The sequence below is a fragment of the Mandrillus leucophaeus genome, unplaced genomic scaffold (assembly GCF_000951045.1).
Source record: "Mandrillus leucophaeus isolate KB7577 unplaced genomic scaffold, Mleu.le_1.0 Scaffold235, whole genome shotgun sequence".
NCBI classification, from domain to species: domain Eukaryota; kingdom Metazoa; phylum Chordata; class Mammalia; order Primates; family Cercopithecidae; genus Mandrillus; species Mandrillus leucophaeus.
The window spans coordinates 2,081,121-2,096,120 of NW_012102421.1; the positions used below are offsets into that span (position 1 = coordinate 2,081,121).

At 36.5% G+C, this 15,000-nt stretch overlaps 1 protein-coding gene and 1 long non-coding RNA gene across 6 annotated transcripts in view; one reads left to right on the forward strand and one right to left on the reverse strand.

Annotated features, from left to right (window-relative positions):
• LOC105541176 overlaps positions 1-1,432 on the forward strand; it is a 19,275-nt gene extending 17,843 nt beyond the window's left edge. Inside the window, exons 3-4 of the long non-coding RNA XR_001006306.1 lie at positions 1-107; positions 1,088-1,432. The exon at positions 1-107 is cut by the window's left edge and continues 242 nt beyond it. This is a non-coding gene — a long non-coding RNA (uncharacterized LOC105541176). The remainder of the gene's footprint in view (positions 108-1,087) is intronic.
• Positions 1,433-6,161: 4,729 nt separating this feature from the next.
• LMO4 (LIM domain only 4) overlaps positions 6,162-15,000 on the reverse strand; it is a 20,060-nt gene continuing 11,221 nt past the window's right edge. For 3 of the 5 annotated variants that reach the window (XM_011982085.1, XM_011982087.1, XM_011982086.1), the window contains exon 4: positions 14,299-15,000. This exon is cut by the window's right edge and continues 59 nt beyond it. In XM_011982085.1, the coding sequence (XP_011837475.1) occupies positions 14,736-15,000 (265 nt within the window). In that variant the 3' untranslated portion in view covers positions 14,299-14,735. Of the gene's footprint in view, positions 10,302-14,298 lie in introns of those variants that run through there. The other 2 variants (XM_011982088.1, XM_011982089.1) reach the window with 1 other exon arrangement.

A 15,000-nucleotide genomic window follows, 5' to 3' on the forward strand; every position in this document is an offset into this window, starting at 1 on the left:
TTGCCTGCCTGCAAAGCCCATAAGCAAATTCAGAAGAGACTTCTACTTGTCCAAAGCAACATGGAGTAAAGTGGGTCAACTAGAATTAAAATATGCTCCAGCCAAAGGTTTGTCTCATAGAAAATGGAAAAAATAAATGCTACAGATATAGTGAAGTTCCTTTGATAAATGAGAGTGACTCACAATTGGGGCCATTTTTAGAAAATGTAAAGAAAAAATATGCTAACCAACCCAGAGCTCCACTTGCATTATTTTAACAGTAGCTAATGAGATTTGATAAATCTCTAGATGGTGATAGGGAAAAAAAAGTGCTTCTAAAGATCTCTAAGATTGAAGACACAAATGGTCCAAGTTTTAGACATTTCCTCCCAGTTTATTCTATAACCAAACAGAAGTTCGACAGAGTTGAGCTACACACTGCACAGGTGACACAGTTCTGGTTCGCGCATGGGCTTCCAAGTGGGGCAAATCTATGTGGCCTTAGAACATTATGCAAACATGCAGAACCTCCATTTCCTTACCTGTTAAGTGGCAGTGACGACACCTTACTTGAGGGGCTGTCACAAAAGTTAAATGAGGTACAGTACCTGACACATAACAGCATTGTTCATACTGACCTAGATTTAAGCATCAGCTCTACCATGTACTGAACATATGGGGCAAGTTACCCAACCTTTGTAAGTCTCAGTTTCCATATGTGTAAAATGGATCCATAAAACCCACTTTATAGGTTTTATGAGAATTAAACGAGTGATTGCATACAAAGTGCTGAGCTCAATAATTGTTAGCTCTAATTGAATTACTAGATAAACAACAAATGATAATTTCTTCTCCTTTCCCAAATAGCTATCAAATGGGAAATGTGTCATTATCCTTTTGAAGGAAAGTGTGTCATCAAAAAGGCACTACAACTATTAATATTTTCACATGTAAACAATGATAGCTGGATCAAAGTCTCCTTCCCAAGGCAATCAGACATTTTTAATATTCACTAGTTTGCTATGGTTTTAAATGTATAGCATCAACTCTATTAACTGATGGAGACCGGTATGGCAAAGTTTTAATCCTAATATGCTTTTCTTTATAGGTGACCATGGGAACCTGTTGATAAGGCTCTGGGGTCAGATTCATCTCTGTTCAGCCAACTCTAGCAGTGTGACTCTGAGCAAGGGTTTTTTAACCTAAGTTCCTGCTTCCTCAAATGCAAATGTAGGAATAGTAACATCTTCCTCAAAGTTGTATGCTGGGGATAACACATGAAAGAGATGCCTGGGCCACATAATTGTTTAAGAAATGTTCATTTCTTTCTTGAGCTACCTTCTACCAACTATTTGGTCTGAGTTTATGAAACTGTAAATTTTGAATAACATTTGCCTAACAAAGGCATTATTACCTTGCTTAAAAACACACACAATACATTCTAAACCAAAAATAATCTGAGTGTAATCCATTATTTTGGATTAATCTATATCATCACTCTCCTCCCTTAGAGAAGACAGGCCAAGAGTTGGTTACAATAATGTTTGAAGTAAGTTGAAGACCTTATAATTAACACTTAAGTCGGAGAATTTATTATATTTTCCAGTGTTTCAGTATTTACAGTCCAAAATAGTGTCATCCTCAGAATATAAAGCCCTTTTACCTTTAGTGATATGTCAAATGCACTGGCAAATATAGCTGTTGCCAGTAAATTCCTATTTAACAGATGGGCAAGATGAGGTAGTGAGATTAAATGACTAGCCCATGGCTAATATTTGATTAGAAAGGCAAATTTAATCATAGTTGCCATTTGACTTCCTTTCAGGACTAGAATTAAATTTCAAGTGTCTCCTGACTCCCAGTTTAGTGCTTATTTCACTACAGTGCAATATGTGCTTTATTACATGCTTTAAAATAAGAGGAGAGAGTGGGGAGGCACAAGCGCCTTCCTCCTAAAAGGCACAAAGCACAAAATACGAGGTAAATAGTCCATCATTTATTGTCATAACACTCCCCGCAAGACAACGAGTACTGACGATCTCCCTTAGTCGGGATGATGGTGTAGAAACCTAAGTTTAAAAAAAGATGCACAAGATGCCCACAGATACTCAAGAAATCAAAAAGACAGCCCAGAATTACCTAGTGTTAGAATGAAATTGATCACACACCTTCTGGAAAGCACACAGTTCTACAAGTCTCTATGTACGCAAGGAAATCCAACTACCTGTTTTGGGGGAAGGATTGTTTCATAGAACATCTAGCAGCAACCCTGGGTAAGTGGGTACTGTTTTGAGAATGTTTTCAACTTAGTCACCCAATTCTCATCAGGCCCAATCAACCAACTGCCTAACCTCATTTAGTTTTGAAAAATAATGTCACAAATGTGTCCAGAGTGGGATAAAATGCACAGTAGAGAGTTCATTAACATGCCATCTGCATGCAAAACAAGGGGATTCCAGAGGCAGAATGCTTTGCTAGGCCACTAGAAATCAAATTCCAGGCTAAAAAATATAGAACACAACTTAGGGAGAAAAATATTACAGCTACACCTTTACTTCACCCACAGCAAAGACTGTCTGGTTTTCAAGAACTCCAAAGCCAGCCTGAATTCTCTTTCCCTCTTTTTTAAAACGTTAAAACATGTTTTACTACTTAAAGAGGGTTAAAAAAAATTGCTTACAGCATGAGGTGGTTGATGGAGTTTCGTGAATCATATCCATTCCCATGAAGAAAGAAAGGCCTAGCTAGACCTCAGTGTCAGAAATCCATTTAGGATTGCCCGTCTTTTGAAAATCAAGCCTGTTTATCTTCCTGATTCACTCAGTAACAAATCAGAAAACTCAAACCTGCCCCCTCCATTTCTTCTGACTCCTACTGCCTCCCTCTACTCTCAGAGAAAGAAAGGATTCGATTTCCAGAGGCTGTAGCTTTAATGAACCAGAGGCCTTTTTTTCCACAGTGGTACCTCAAACTTCATCAAGAGCATTGGAGTCTGCTTTTTTTCTATTGCAATTTTCATTCCGCCTTAGCTCTCCCTGACACACCTGTGAAGTGTCACCAAATGCTGTATCACATCAACTTTCAAAAACTGCCAACTCTGCTAATGTCTGAGACCTCCTGATGTCACAGCCTTACAGGAGCTTGAAGTACACAAAAGCATAGCTTGAGTTTTACCACACACAGCAAAAGCACCTGTGCGGGTGGTTAGGGCAGAGGGTCTTGTTGACAGTCGTGAAATAAGACAAACAAAACCATTGAAATGAGATGTGCGGCAGGGGTGTTTGTGGAGCCTGTACATCCTTCTTCCCGAACTGCAGTGAGAGACCCCAGCCCCTTAAACTCCCTCGCAGAGCTATTTATCTAGAAAATTGTTCCTTCCATTCTCCCTACCCTCCTTTTTATCACGACAGAAATTTCCTCATAGCCTAGAATTCTAAGAGAAAATATTTCATCTATTATCAATTTCATAAACATCCACTCCCACCCACTGCCAAAAAAAAGAAACACCACTGGTAAATATTATTCAGGGTATGGTTTGTACTGGCTATTCAGCTCTGGGTACAGATGGCATTTATTGAAAAACTGGAATGTATCATGGTTTTTGGTTATACTATAGAGTAGTATAACCAAGTAATTGAGTATACAGGTCCTGCAGCCTCCATACCTGGTGCAAATCTTGCCTACTCCTCAGTGTTGTCATCAGACTTCACTTACTAAATTTATGACCTTAGGCCATAATGTACACATATCTACAAAGCATCTTGCCCTTTTCTATTGATATTCTGTAGTTTGAATCTATAGGTGTGTTGATCTATACATATTTTTCCAGGTCCTTATAATCTAAGGTGGATATATGTATATCCATCCATAACCAATGAGAAGGGTAATTTAGTCTTTGGACTAAAAAAAACACATACTGGCTAGCTTCAGTCTCATTTTGCACATAGTAGAATAAGACTAAAAGATAGCATGCAAAGGGCCATTGGGTTGCGAGATACCCCATGAAATAACATATAGAAATTATGGGCTTTAAGAATTGGTACTTTGGCACCGAAATCCACTGCAGTCAACAGTCTGTGCAAAAACACACACAAAAATAAGTCTTTTTTGCTTTTTGCTTCACCATTTTATATCAACATTAAAGAATGTTTCATTAAATTGGAGTAGATATTTTTAACCATTTTTCCCTTTGTAATAAAGGCAGCTTGGATTTAATATGTTACTTGTTCAAGTAACTTATTTTAAAAAGTACAATTTTTTGTATCTTTTTAAACCCTAGCAATTAATGGGAAAATAGAAAGTACAGCCAACAAAATTTTAAAATAATCTGAGAATTGTTAGTGTACAAGTAAAGGTATAATTTGTTCTCTTTGAATGTCTCAGTGCTTTCCCATCCTAAAACAATATAAACATCAGTTCCTTTGAGGTATGTCTACTTTTTACATCACACTAGAATATGTAAAAACTTTTCCTAAAACTGTTCATGTGTATTACTTCTTTTCTACTTATACAAGTACAAATTACTTTTATATAATCTAATTTATTGTAAGGTCTTTTACGTGGCTCAAGCCACAGCTCATTCAAAGATTCTAAACACATCCTTTACTACTTTGTATGGAGTATTTTGATCCATTTTTCTTTCTGAACTAATATGATTATGACAGTCTTGTTCTTGTTCCTCAGCAACAACAATTTGTGGGCAGAGTTATTATCAATTATACCTAAATATTCATCATGAAGGAGTTGAGATTTCTCAAAATTCAAAAGAAATATCTCTTAGAGCAAGGCTGAAATGTGGGCAATCTAAATAAGTTGGCATTTCAGGTTGGATAAAGACAAAATGCAATGTTTTTTTAAGAGGAAAGAAACTAGTTATAGCTAACAGGATAAAGCACATCATCAGTGCAGGTAATTTTACCAAAATGTCCTAAATGCCAGCATTCAATAGCAATTCTGGGACCCTGGGCCTTAATAACAACACCCAACACGTTGGAGGCTGCGGCAAAAACAAAGTAAGTAATATTGACCCCACCTCTACTTAAAATTGTGACATTTTGTTCATCATGTTTTTTGCATTGATTTTAAAATGCTGCATTAAAAGATTATCTTAATTACTGATTTTTTGACACCTCCTTAAATTCTACACCCAAAATAAGTGCCCACTAACCTCGACCTTTCTCTTAGCCCTGCTTAATAAGTAATCTCCCTGAACTTTAGTTACCTCATCTGTAAAACTGAGGGAATAATAATTCAAAGGATTATGAGGACCTAATGATATTGCATGTGTAAGTACTTGTTCATTGTAAACGTAAATGTATAAATACATTTACAAAGCTTTATGCAACTCCAAGATAAAGTTATTATATTAAACATTGTATTTAAAGATGTAAGGTTTATGGCAAGTTTAAGTCCCATGATTGATGACAGAAACTGAATCAGAGGCCTCAGAGAAATAGAATTTAAGACACACCTATTCCTACGAAACCTTATTTAAGTAAAGAAAAAGGTACAGTAACAACCCAAGAAATCAATTTCCTTTCCAGGTTTCATAATTAATCTTCATTTGTAAATCCTATTTGTCCTCAGATTCTCTTTACAGTTCCTAAAAACATTCAATTCACCAAAAATGAAAAATTAATTTAGGAAGAAACTCTTAAGACAAAACTTGCAGCTCAAACAACAGGTGAAAGCATACAAATATAAAAATTGTCTTTGAGGAGGTTGGGGATGTGAATCTCTTAGTTCAAGATGGGGGGTTCTTCTAGAGTGAAGGAAGGTGAGATGCCTCCTGTTCTCATGAGCTAATGATTGTTTCCAACTGGTTAGAATTCAGTGCTAATTGCATTTTAAAACACCACCTCTGAAATCTTTTTTCTCTCTCAGGATCTTGCATCAATGTTTCACATTTTCAATGCAACCTTTGCACTTCACCTTTCTCACTCAACAAATTCTGAATGTCAGATCTACTGGAAGAACTCAGTTCAGGTCCTTCCTCTCCCAGCAGGTTTTGATCTGGTGGTGATGATGTCAATACCTAGGAAAGGCTGTCCTGCCCTGGTTCTGAGGGGAGAGAGAGACAATTAAAATCGGTACTTTGGTGACTCTACTCAGGCTTGTCCATTCTAACAGGGAGTCATTAAACAACTTTCCAGTGTCATTCAAAGAACTTATAACAGAATCAATTGATTTTCATCCTCTGCTTTATTAGTTGTGATTTAGGAAATAGAATGGCCCTGTTTACACAGCTGTAACATGTCAGGGCCTGTAGTACATTATTGGCTTGAGGCCTCCGAGTTGCCGTCCATTCTCAGCAGAATCAATCTGAACTTGAAAATATTCCCTCTAGGAAACATGCACGTATCTACTAGCATAAAGCACTTCTTGTACAACTGAAAACAGTATTCACTTGAGGTAAGTTGCAAGTTCACCTTCCAAAAATCAGCCCCCACTTGTCATTGCTCTCAGCATGTTCACTATGGGAGCAGAGGGCTACAAATGCCTCTTTAACTAGGTACCCAGCATCGGTGAATGTGTTACACTTTGCTGCTAGTCAGATCTCAGACTCTGCAAGTGGGAGTAGCTGGCTGTTTAACATGCGTTCAGAGCACTGCCAATCTAAAATGGCTGCTCAGTAATACTTTAATTGCAGTTTCATGGAAACAAATTGCTATTTAACTGCAATAAGCATTTCTGTGACTTGGCCGGACTAACAATAGGTGAGTCTTAGTAACAAAGCTACAAGTAACATTAACTTGTAAATGGCCTTTTTCCAATGGCCTCTTAAAGGAGTCATAGGTGGGACAGCACCCAGGACAGAACTCCCTGGTGAAGGGTGAAGGGGTCTTTGGGGTGAAGGGTGAAAGGATTTTTTGATTTCCTTAATTTAAATACAATTAGGCTACACAGAAACTCTTCACTAGACTCCATATGTAGATCTTGGGTTCACTGTTATATGATTTATGGGCCCTAAGAAATATTTTATATAAATAGTAGTACACATTAGAATCTTACTATATTGACATTTGAAGCCCTTTAAGGGCTTCATTTTAGATGCTCAGTTGTTTCAAATATCTGTTAATAAGGGCAAAAGAATTTAAACACAGCTAATGTTAAGAGGATGACAATTTCACAACTTCATTTTGGTGTGACAGTTTTCTCATTTTGTATTTTATAAGACACTACAGTCCAGGTTAAACTATTTCCTAATAAATCATGAAAGAGCTGAAAATAGTTTCTAGTGACAATTTGGTTTGGAAAAGCTTCAGGCTCCCCTTCCTTGCGGGATGTGTAAATCTAACTAGACAGATAGGTAAAAAACATTAAACCCTTTTAGAGGACAATCTTTTTACAAAATTGTTTCATTAGCAAGAGTGACAATTTGCATGATTGAGACATTTAAATGTATCATAAACATAATTTTTTTTATTGGTTCAGCAGGGCTAAGTAACATTTGCTTTTATTTTTAATTGCACTTGCTTGTAGGGACTGGGGGCCATCTTGCTCTATGACATGCTTAATATTAAGTAAATCCTTTCAAAAGAAGTGTCCATCTCGCTAACTAGTAACATTACAAATGCAATGGATGAAAGGTAGAATAAACTCATAGACTTTTTTTTTTTTTTTCCTAAGCAATGTTGAGGTTGGGGGAGGAACTGCACACAATCGCTGCTCACATCTGAATAAACCTGAGTGTTTTTAGTAGCCTTCCATCCACACAGAGCATCCCCATTAGAGCCGGGTTTTATTGTTTGAAATGCCTCTGGTTTCAAGAAAGTGTTTTACCTAAAGCAAGACTACTACTTAAATATGTTCTATTGTATATTCATAGCTCCATTAGTCCTTCTCCAATTTAGCACATCAAAGAGAAGGCTTCATCACTTGCATGTGGATTATACTAACATGAGTGACATTTGTAATCTTATAGGTCTGCAACTTAAGAAATGCTTTTAGAAGCTCATTATTAAATACGCAGCAGTGCTTGAGGAACCAGCCATATAATAGTTTATTTAAAGTCTGTAATGACCTTAGCCCTCCACATCACTAAATGCCACAATATATTATTTACTAAAATTATTAACCACCTCCTTTGAATTTCTACACTATCAGGGACATGAGTGCTCATGCCAAAAAGAATATAGAAAATGCCTGCAATCTCATTAGCATATTTCCCCCTTTACCATCCCAGTCTAACTTCCTTGAGAAAGTTTCTTAAAGGAAAAAAACAAAAACAAAAACAAATGTAAGAACCAGAACTAGCTTGAAGAAATTCCCCAAGGATCTAATTCAGAGAGACATCTAATTCAAACAGATATATATGTGATTTCTTCATATTATTTCCTTGCATTTTGTTTTTATAAGGTTCTAACAAAACTATTCACTTCAACTCTGCCTTTACAATCTCCTCCAGGTTTGAGGTTCAAGCAACTGATTTTTTTCCCCCCTGCCCTGGAATCTCTGAAAACAGGAAGTGAGCACATTTCTCAAAGGGAAGCTGACTGGTAGTTGAGATGTGCTGGGCTAGACCTCTCTACATGGCTCCATGGCTATTCTCAGAGGGAGGGTCTACACCAGGCGCTTTTCTGGAACAAAATAAATGCCATCTTAAAAAAGAAAATTTTAAATACTAGTGTTCACACACCTGGTTTTATTAGTCTGTGATGGAAGTTATAGTTGAAATTTGCTCACATCTAAGGAAGCTGGCAGTACAACCTCAGCCTGCAGGCCTATTTGGTTTTCCTCCTTCTAACACTAGCTGTGTTATACCCACATGCTTTCCGGAGGGCAGCTCTGCGGGCAGTACAGGCGCTGTCGTGGACATTCTGCTGCCTGCAACCAGCAACTCAGTATCTCAAGACTAAGACTAAATGAAGTCAGAATCTTCCCCCAAAATACATACAGAAAGGCAGAGTCAGTAAAGAAGTCTAGGAGCAAAACAAAATAAACATATCTTATAGTCGACCACACGAGCCTAAAGGTCACCAGGAAACAGCTACTTCACCCATCAAAGATCACTATAAAAGAACTCTGGGTCCCTACAACTAGGTGAGTTTCAAAATATGTACAGTTATGACTTAGAAATTGTGACTTCCTTCAAAAGCTATAAACTTGGTAAGAGAGCAGGATGGTTGTGTCATATATATATATATATATTTTTTTTTTACATACTTTTCATCAATACCCAAGGCTTTGCTATTGAGAAAAAGAATAAACAAAATAGTGGATACTCAAGTATTTATATATAAACACAAAAGACTTACTGTGATCTAGAAGTGTAACGAAATGCTGTTAACAGAATATTCTTGACTTATAGAAAGGGCTCTGTTAGAAACTTTGCTTTGTACCCCTGCCAATAATGGATGGCGTGGTTAAGTAATTTGAAGAATATCTTACTGGTCCAGAGCTAAATAAATATACCACCTCCCTCAACTCCTTCAAATTTAAAGTGAGCTTGTTATTCAACAATAAAAACTGAATGTTTCCAAAATACAGAAAAGAAAAAGCAGTGTTTAAACCCAAACACCATTAAATATTTTTTCTTTTAAGTTTTTATTATTTAAATACACCATACTAGAGCAAATGTCTCTGAAAATATCACAAATAAAAGATTTTTTTTTTTCTTCATTCAGCAAATTAGAAGTGGGGGAATTTTCTACACAGTAGCTGCTATGAGCCTGATTTTTTTTATCCAATTTTTTTTTCTTTTTTTCATTCTTTTTTTTTCTTTGCCATGGGAGTAGCAACATTAGGACAAAACACTTACATGCATACATACATTGTATTTTACAGAGATACAATAAGTGTTTGTGATAGAGTATCACAAAAGCCACATCTCTTTCCTTTATCTCATGTTCAGTTTTGATTGAAACACGTTTCCTTACAACACTTAAATATACAAAGAGCAAATAGAATGTTGTTAAGGTAAAACACAGGGTACAAACTCTGGCCAGTGCCCTGCTAATTGTTAATGAGGGTAGAAAGCAGATTTGAATGCTTCTTTTAATTAGCTTCATTAGTCATTTCCCTCCCCCCCAGCTCCCTCCCCCCGCCCCACAAGATGTCCTCTGGTGGATCTTTTTTCATTTTCTCTACAGTCTCCCATTAGCCCAGGTTCATGGAGTCCTTAATGTTCATATTCAGTCATTTTAATACACCAATAAATGCGGGAAGGGCAATCAAGACTAAAGAAGGTGCAATGGCATGGAGCTGGCACTGGTGCTAGCTACAAAGGTGACTTGTCTACTGAAGACACATGGGATCCACCTGTGATGAACAAATCTGAGATGAAGGCACGCATTCTGCATTACTCTGACCTTTTAGCAGACCTGCAAGAAATAAAAACGGGCATCTTAGCTAAAATGCTAAATTTGAGAGATATTAAACTCAAATATGACTGCTTTTGTCTTCCCCACATTCGCTAATCTTCTTGTATTAGATTACTTTCCAACTGTGACTTGATAGAGGCTTTCTATGCTACTTACTCTGGCAGTGAAGAACTAAAGCATAACATTTTCTGCAGTTTTACCAGCAAAGAAAATGAGACAGAAAATGGACACTCAGAAAGTTTCTGGTGTAAAGTACTACAATTAATTGCTTAACTCTGTTAAGAGAAAGTGTCTTTCCAAAACGAATGTAACATCTTGCCCAGCAGTGGGATCTTGAATTTTTTAAATAGCGGGGACATTCCAAGACAAGTTCCTACCCAGGAAGTTTGGGGTTAATAAACTCAACCGTGTAACCTCTAGGAATGTTGCTTAAACTGCTTGTGTCTCAGTTTCCTCATCTTTAAAGAAGGGATAATGACGCTGTTATGATAATTACATAATACATACGGGAGCACTTTCAACAGTGCTTGGCCCTTAATAAAACCTCAACGAATAATGGCAGTTATCATTATTATTCTGATATCCCTATGTGAAAAATATTCACCCATTTGGTATTACCTATAGGTGTATGTGTGTCTGTATGAAAATTTCTATGTACAAATATTCACATATTTTTCACTATTTCCTATCTGCTATGTCACTTAATAGTTACACAAATATGTGAATCAATACATGTAATGTGTTAATGACTTGTGATAGAAAAAAGAACATAGTTCAATGCAAGGGTAGCTTCAATGTCTAAGTCAGAAATGGAAATACACACACTTGTCAAATACAATCTGTTTGCAATTACCAAAATGAAATAATATATATTAGGTTTTTATGGTTTTTAAATGACATTTTGAGCTTCCTAGAAGTTCTCATTTCACTCTTTCCCTAACTTACAAAAAGCCTGTAGTCTATTAGGAACTGCAACCCCCCACTTCTAAGCTAATTAAAGTGGTGGAGGCTTAATTCCCCAGAGTGGAAGCTCAGTGTGAGAAAGGTAATTTGTCTGTCCAGAACAAAGATGCGGCAGCAGCCAGCAAGCATATTTAATAAATGAGCATCAAATGTCCTCTACGATGGACACACACAACACCAATTATGTAACTATGGGGGAACTGCGAAGTGACATGTCAACTAGAACACTCACTAAATTTTCCTCCAACTAAAGAGATGTGATCTAACTCTGTTCCACTGAAAAGCACAGATAATTCTAGATGGTACCATCACACTTTTGAATGGAAGAAAAAAATTCCAGAACAGGCAGCAATCTACAAAAGAAAAAATTAGCCATAATTCCTGATTCACATAACCCTCTAGAAGGCAGTATTCTCCCGAAGCTAGCCAAGCCTCCTTTAAGTGATATAGGTTACAAAATCTTGTAGATCCTTGAAAACTAGTGGCCTGAGATTTCAGTCCATCTGAAATGCAAGACTTCAATCACTGTATGATTTAAAAGCTTAAAATTATTTTTCTTGGAATATACAACAGCCAGTGATGCAGAACAACCACTACACAGCCCAGACCCTGGGAACAAATCTCCGAATAAAAGTTTAAAGGGACCAGACAATGGGGGCCTATATTTTCCATGCAATTAACTGCCTTTAAAGAAGGGATGTTCGAATAATCAACTCATTGCTTTTAAGCCAGAGGATGCTTGAGTGTATTTACCACGCATAATACACCAAAAATGTAATTGATTCTGCGAATAGAAGGAAAACGGCCAAAATAAATGTCCAATTTTCCCTACCAAAAATATGGAGAACAAGAGAAGAGAAAATAATAAAACAAAGCCATTTGTCATTTCTCCCCATCTCATCGCCTCCAGAAAAGAAACGCCACAGGGTTTTGGGAAAATAATTTTAAAGCCTCTCCAGTTCCAAAAAGCAGTTTATGTTCCATCAGGAAGTGTGTTTTCATTAACTCTTCCCCCTTGCCCTCTCATTAGTATCTCTCTGGACCATGTTCAGTTTGCCCAAAACCTTTATTTATAAAAACTACCTTGTGAATTGACCGTGCTCATGGTGAGCTGAGCACCAAGGGCAAAAATGTGAGACACTTATGCCAACGGGGAAATGTTCTTAATTAACAGCACCCCCAAAACACAGCTTCTCACCAAGGTCTGACAAGAACATATCCTTAAATTGTATTTCCTTGTGCCTTTTAAGAGCTATTAATTTTTGAAGGCCACCTGTCTCTTTTTTGTCCTCCAACATTAAGAAAATATATACTAATAGGTTCTTATTCATTGCCTAAAATATATTTAGTGTTCCAAAATGAATACCCTACCACTGCCATCCTGGAAAAGGTGTAGAAAACAGATTTCAATGAAAGGCACAATATATGTAATCTCATCAACAGGTAAACCTGGTTTTTCTGCAGTTCTCCTCCCTAACACCTCTAAATTTACGCCATCTTATACTGTAAAAGATGGTATGAAAGCCTGCTCATATTTCTCAGGTGTGCTTTATACTTAGTCCCTACCTAACATTGCTATTGCCTGTATTCAGTGCTTCACAATCTAGCAACATTTTCCATCTCATTTCTACATCCTTTCATTCTCACCATGCATGCTGGTGAACTGCAACAATCATTTTTTTGTATAGTACTTTGCTAAGTCAGAGAAAGAAATGGTATAAAACCAGCAACAAAGTGAAGCTCTAACTCGGGGAAAAATTAAGCTTTGACATCAGGAGCGGACAGGTCTACCATTTTATTCCTAGCATATTTTTTCTTTTTTGCTAGTAACTACAAACAGCTTTGCCTCTATTTTGAATAGGTACCTCAAAATATTTATGTTACTCATTCATTGTTCTCAACTCTGCCCTGTAGATTCACTTCATTAGAATCCAAATCATAAAAACCTTTAAGCATTTATATGTCTAGGCATTCCTTAAAGAAGCTTGAAATGCCTCATCAGCAGTGACTGGTTAGTTTGCAATTAAAGAGTTTGACTTTTATTCTTAAAATGGTTATTCTATGTAGCTTCCCATATTAATAAATTAAATAAAAGTGCACATAATTTCATGTAATTAACACTAAGAAATGGAACATACAGTTAAAATTACCTCATAAACTTGAGCAAGGGAACCTTTTCATCAAATATGAAATCAAATATGCTGCATCAAAATATGGCAGCATAATTTTAATGGTTAAAAGTTTTCAAATATTTGTCATCCACCCACCTCTACCACCGCACTAAGAAAATGCATTATAGAAGACAAAGAAGTCTATTATTTTCCCCGAGATTTTTGAAGCTTGCTAAATTCCTATTTGCAGATAAATGTTGTTTTTTTTTTTTTTTGGTGATCCTTACTACAGACATTAATGAAGTTCCTATTGTAAATCCATAAAGAATTACCAAGTGAAGTGTGCACTTTTTGTTTCAATGCAATAACTCAGTGCTGTGTGATTGCCTGGGTTAATGATGAAAAAGTCAAACATACTATCAGAGCTGATGGAAAAATCTATCACCAATCTGAAATTAAAATTCATCTGTGGTCAATAAGATTTAATATCCATGCAAGTGGCGCTGTAAAGAGTAAATGAATCAATGTCATCAATACATAATCAGTATGAAATATGATGTGAATAAAATTATGCACACGAGTCACACATTTCACTCTTTTCTGGGCCAGTGTGGAATGAACAGTCTCTTAACTGAAGGTTGACAGTAATTGTTACAAATTAGGCACAGCAGTTATCAAAATGCACTCACTTGCATAGCTATAGGACTTATTAAGGAGATTAAAATAGATCTGAAACTATCCAGTACTGGGGGTGCTGGACAACTGTTGATCACCAATTTTTCCCTCTGGAATATCTTCTAATACTACATGACTTGTATATTTGTATAATTTCCTAATTTTTAATTCTGGTACAAGGACTTTCAAGTTGTGGATTAAGAATCAAGATACATAATCTTTAATGGCACTATTAATGGCACTAAGCAGGTTAGCAAAAACAAGAACTTGGTTTTAAATGTCATAACTTATTCAAATGTTATGGTACCACCAAAGAACAAAAATGCCCTCCCATGGAATTATAGAATGTTTTGTAAAATTACTCTTCCAGAAGTAAATGAATCGTAAATTGGGTTTGGAAAGGCAGGTGTCCGGATTGCTATTCCTAATGCAGAAATCATTCTTTCATGACAAAGATCTTTATTCTCTTTGCCTACCATAAATGTTCTAATTTTCCTCCCACGATAACCTATCACATCACGTTTCTGAATTTCAAAATTGTCAAATGGAATAAATAACCAGTTATATGGAAGCTTTACATTTTGTTTGCTTTTGCATGTGATAATCTTACGTTCAATGTTGAGTGAAGCTACAGATATAACCAAGTCAGGATGTATTTTTTTTTAAACTACAAAGGATTCACAATTTAATCAGCTATCCTACTTCTGAACACTCTATGTACAACTAGTAACCTACATTTCTTTAAAAGGGCACACAAAAATACAACCACCCCAGAAAACTCTCTTGCTAGGTTAAGAGGTTGAACCTTCCAACTTGCTGTAATAAAGCTTATTAGTAATTGCTGGGTATTCACCTTCTGGTCTGGCAGTAGTGGATTGCTCTGAAGTGAATTCAAATGGCCATTGATGAGAGCTGTAGGTCTATCATGTTCACAAAATAAACTGCCATTG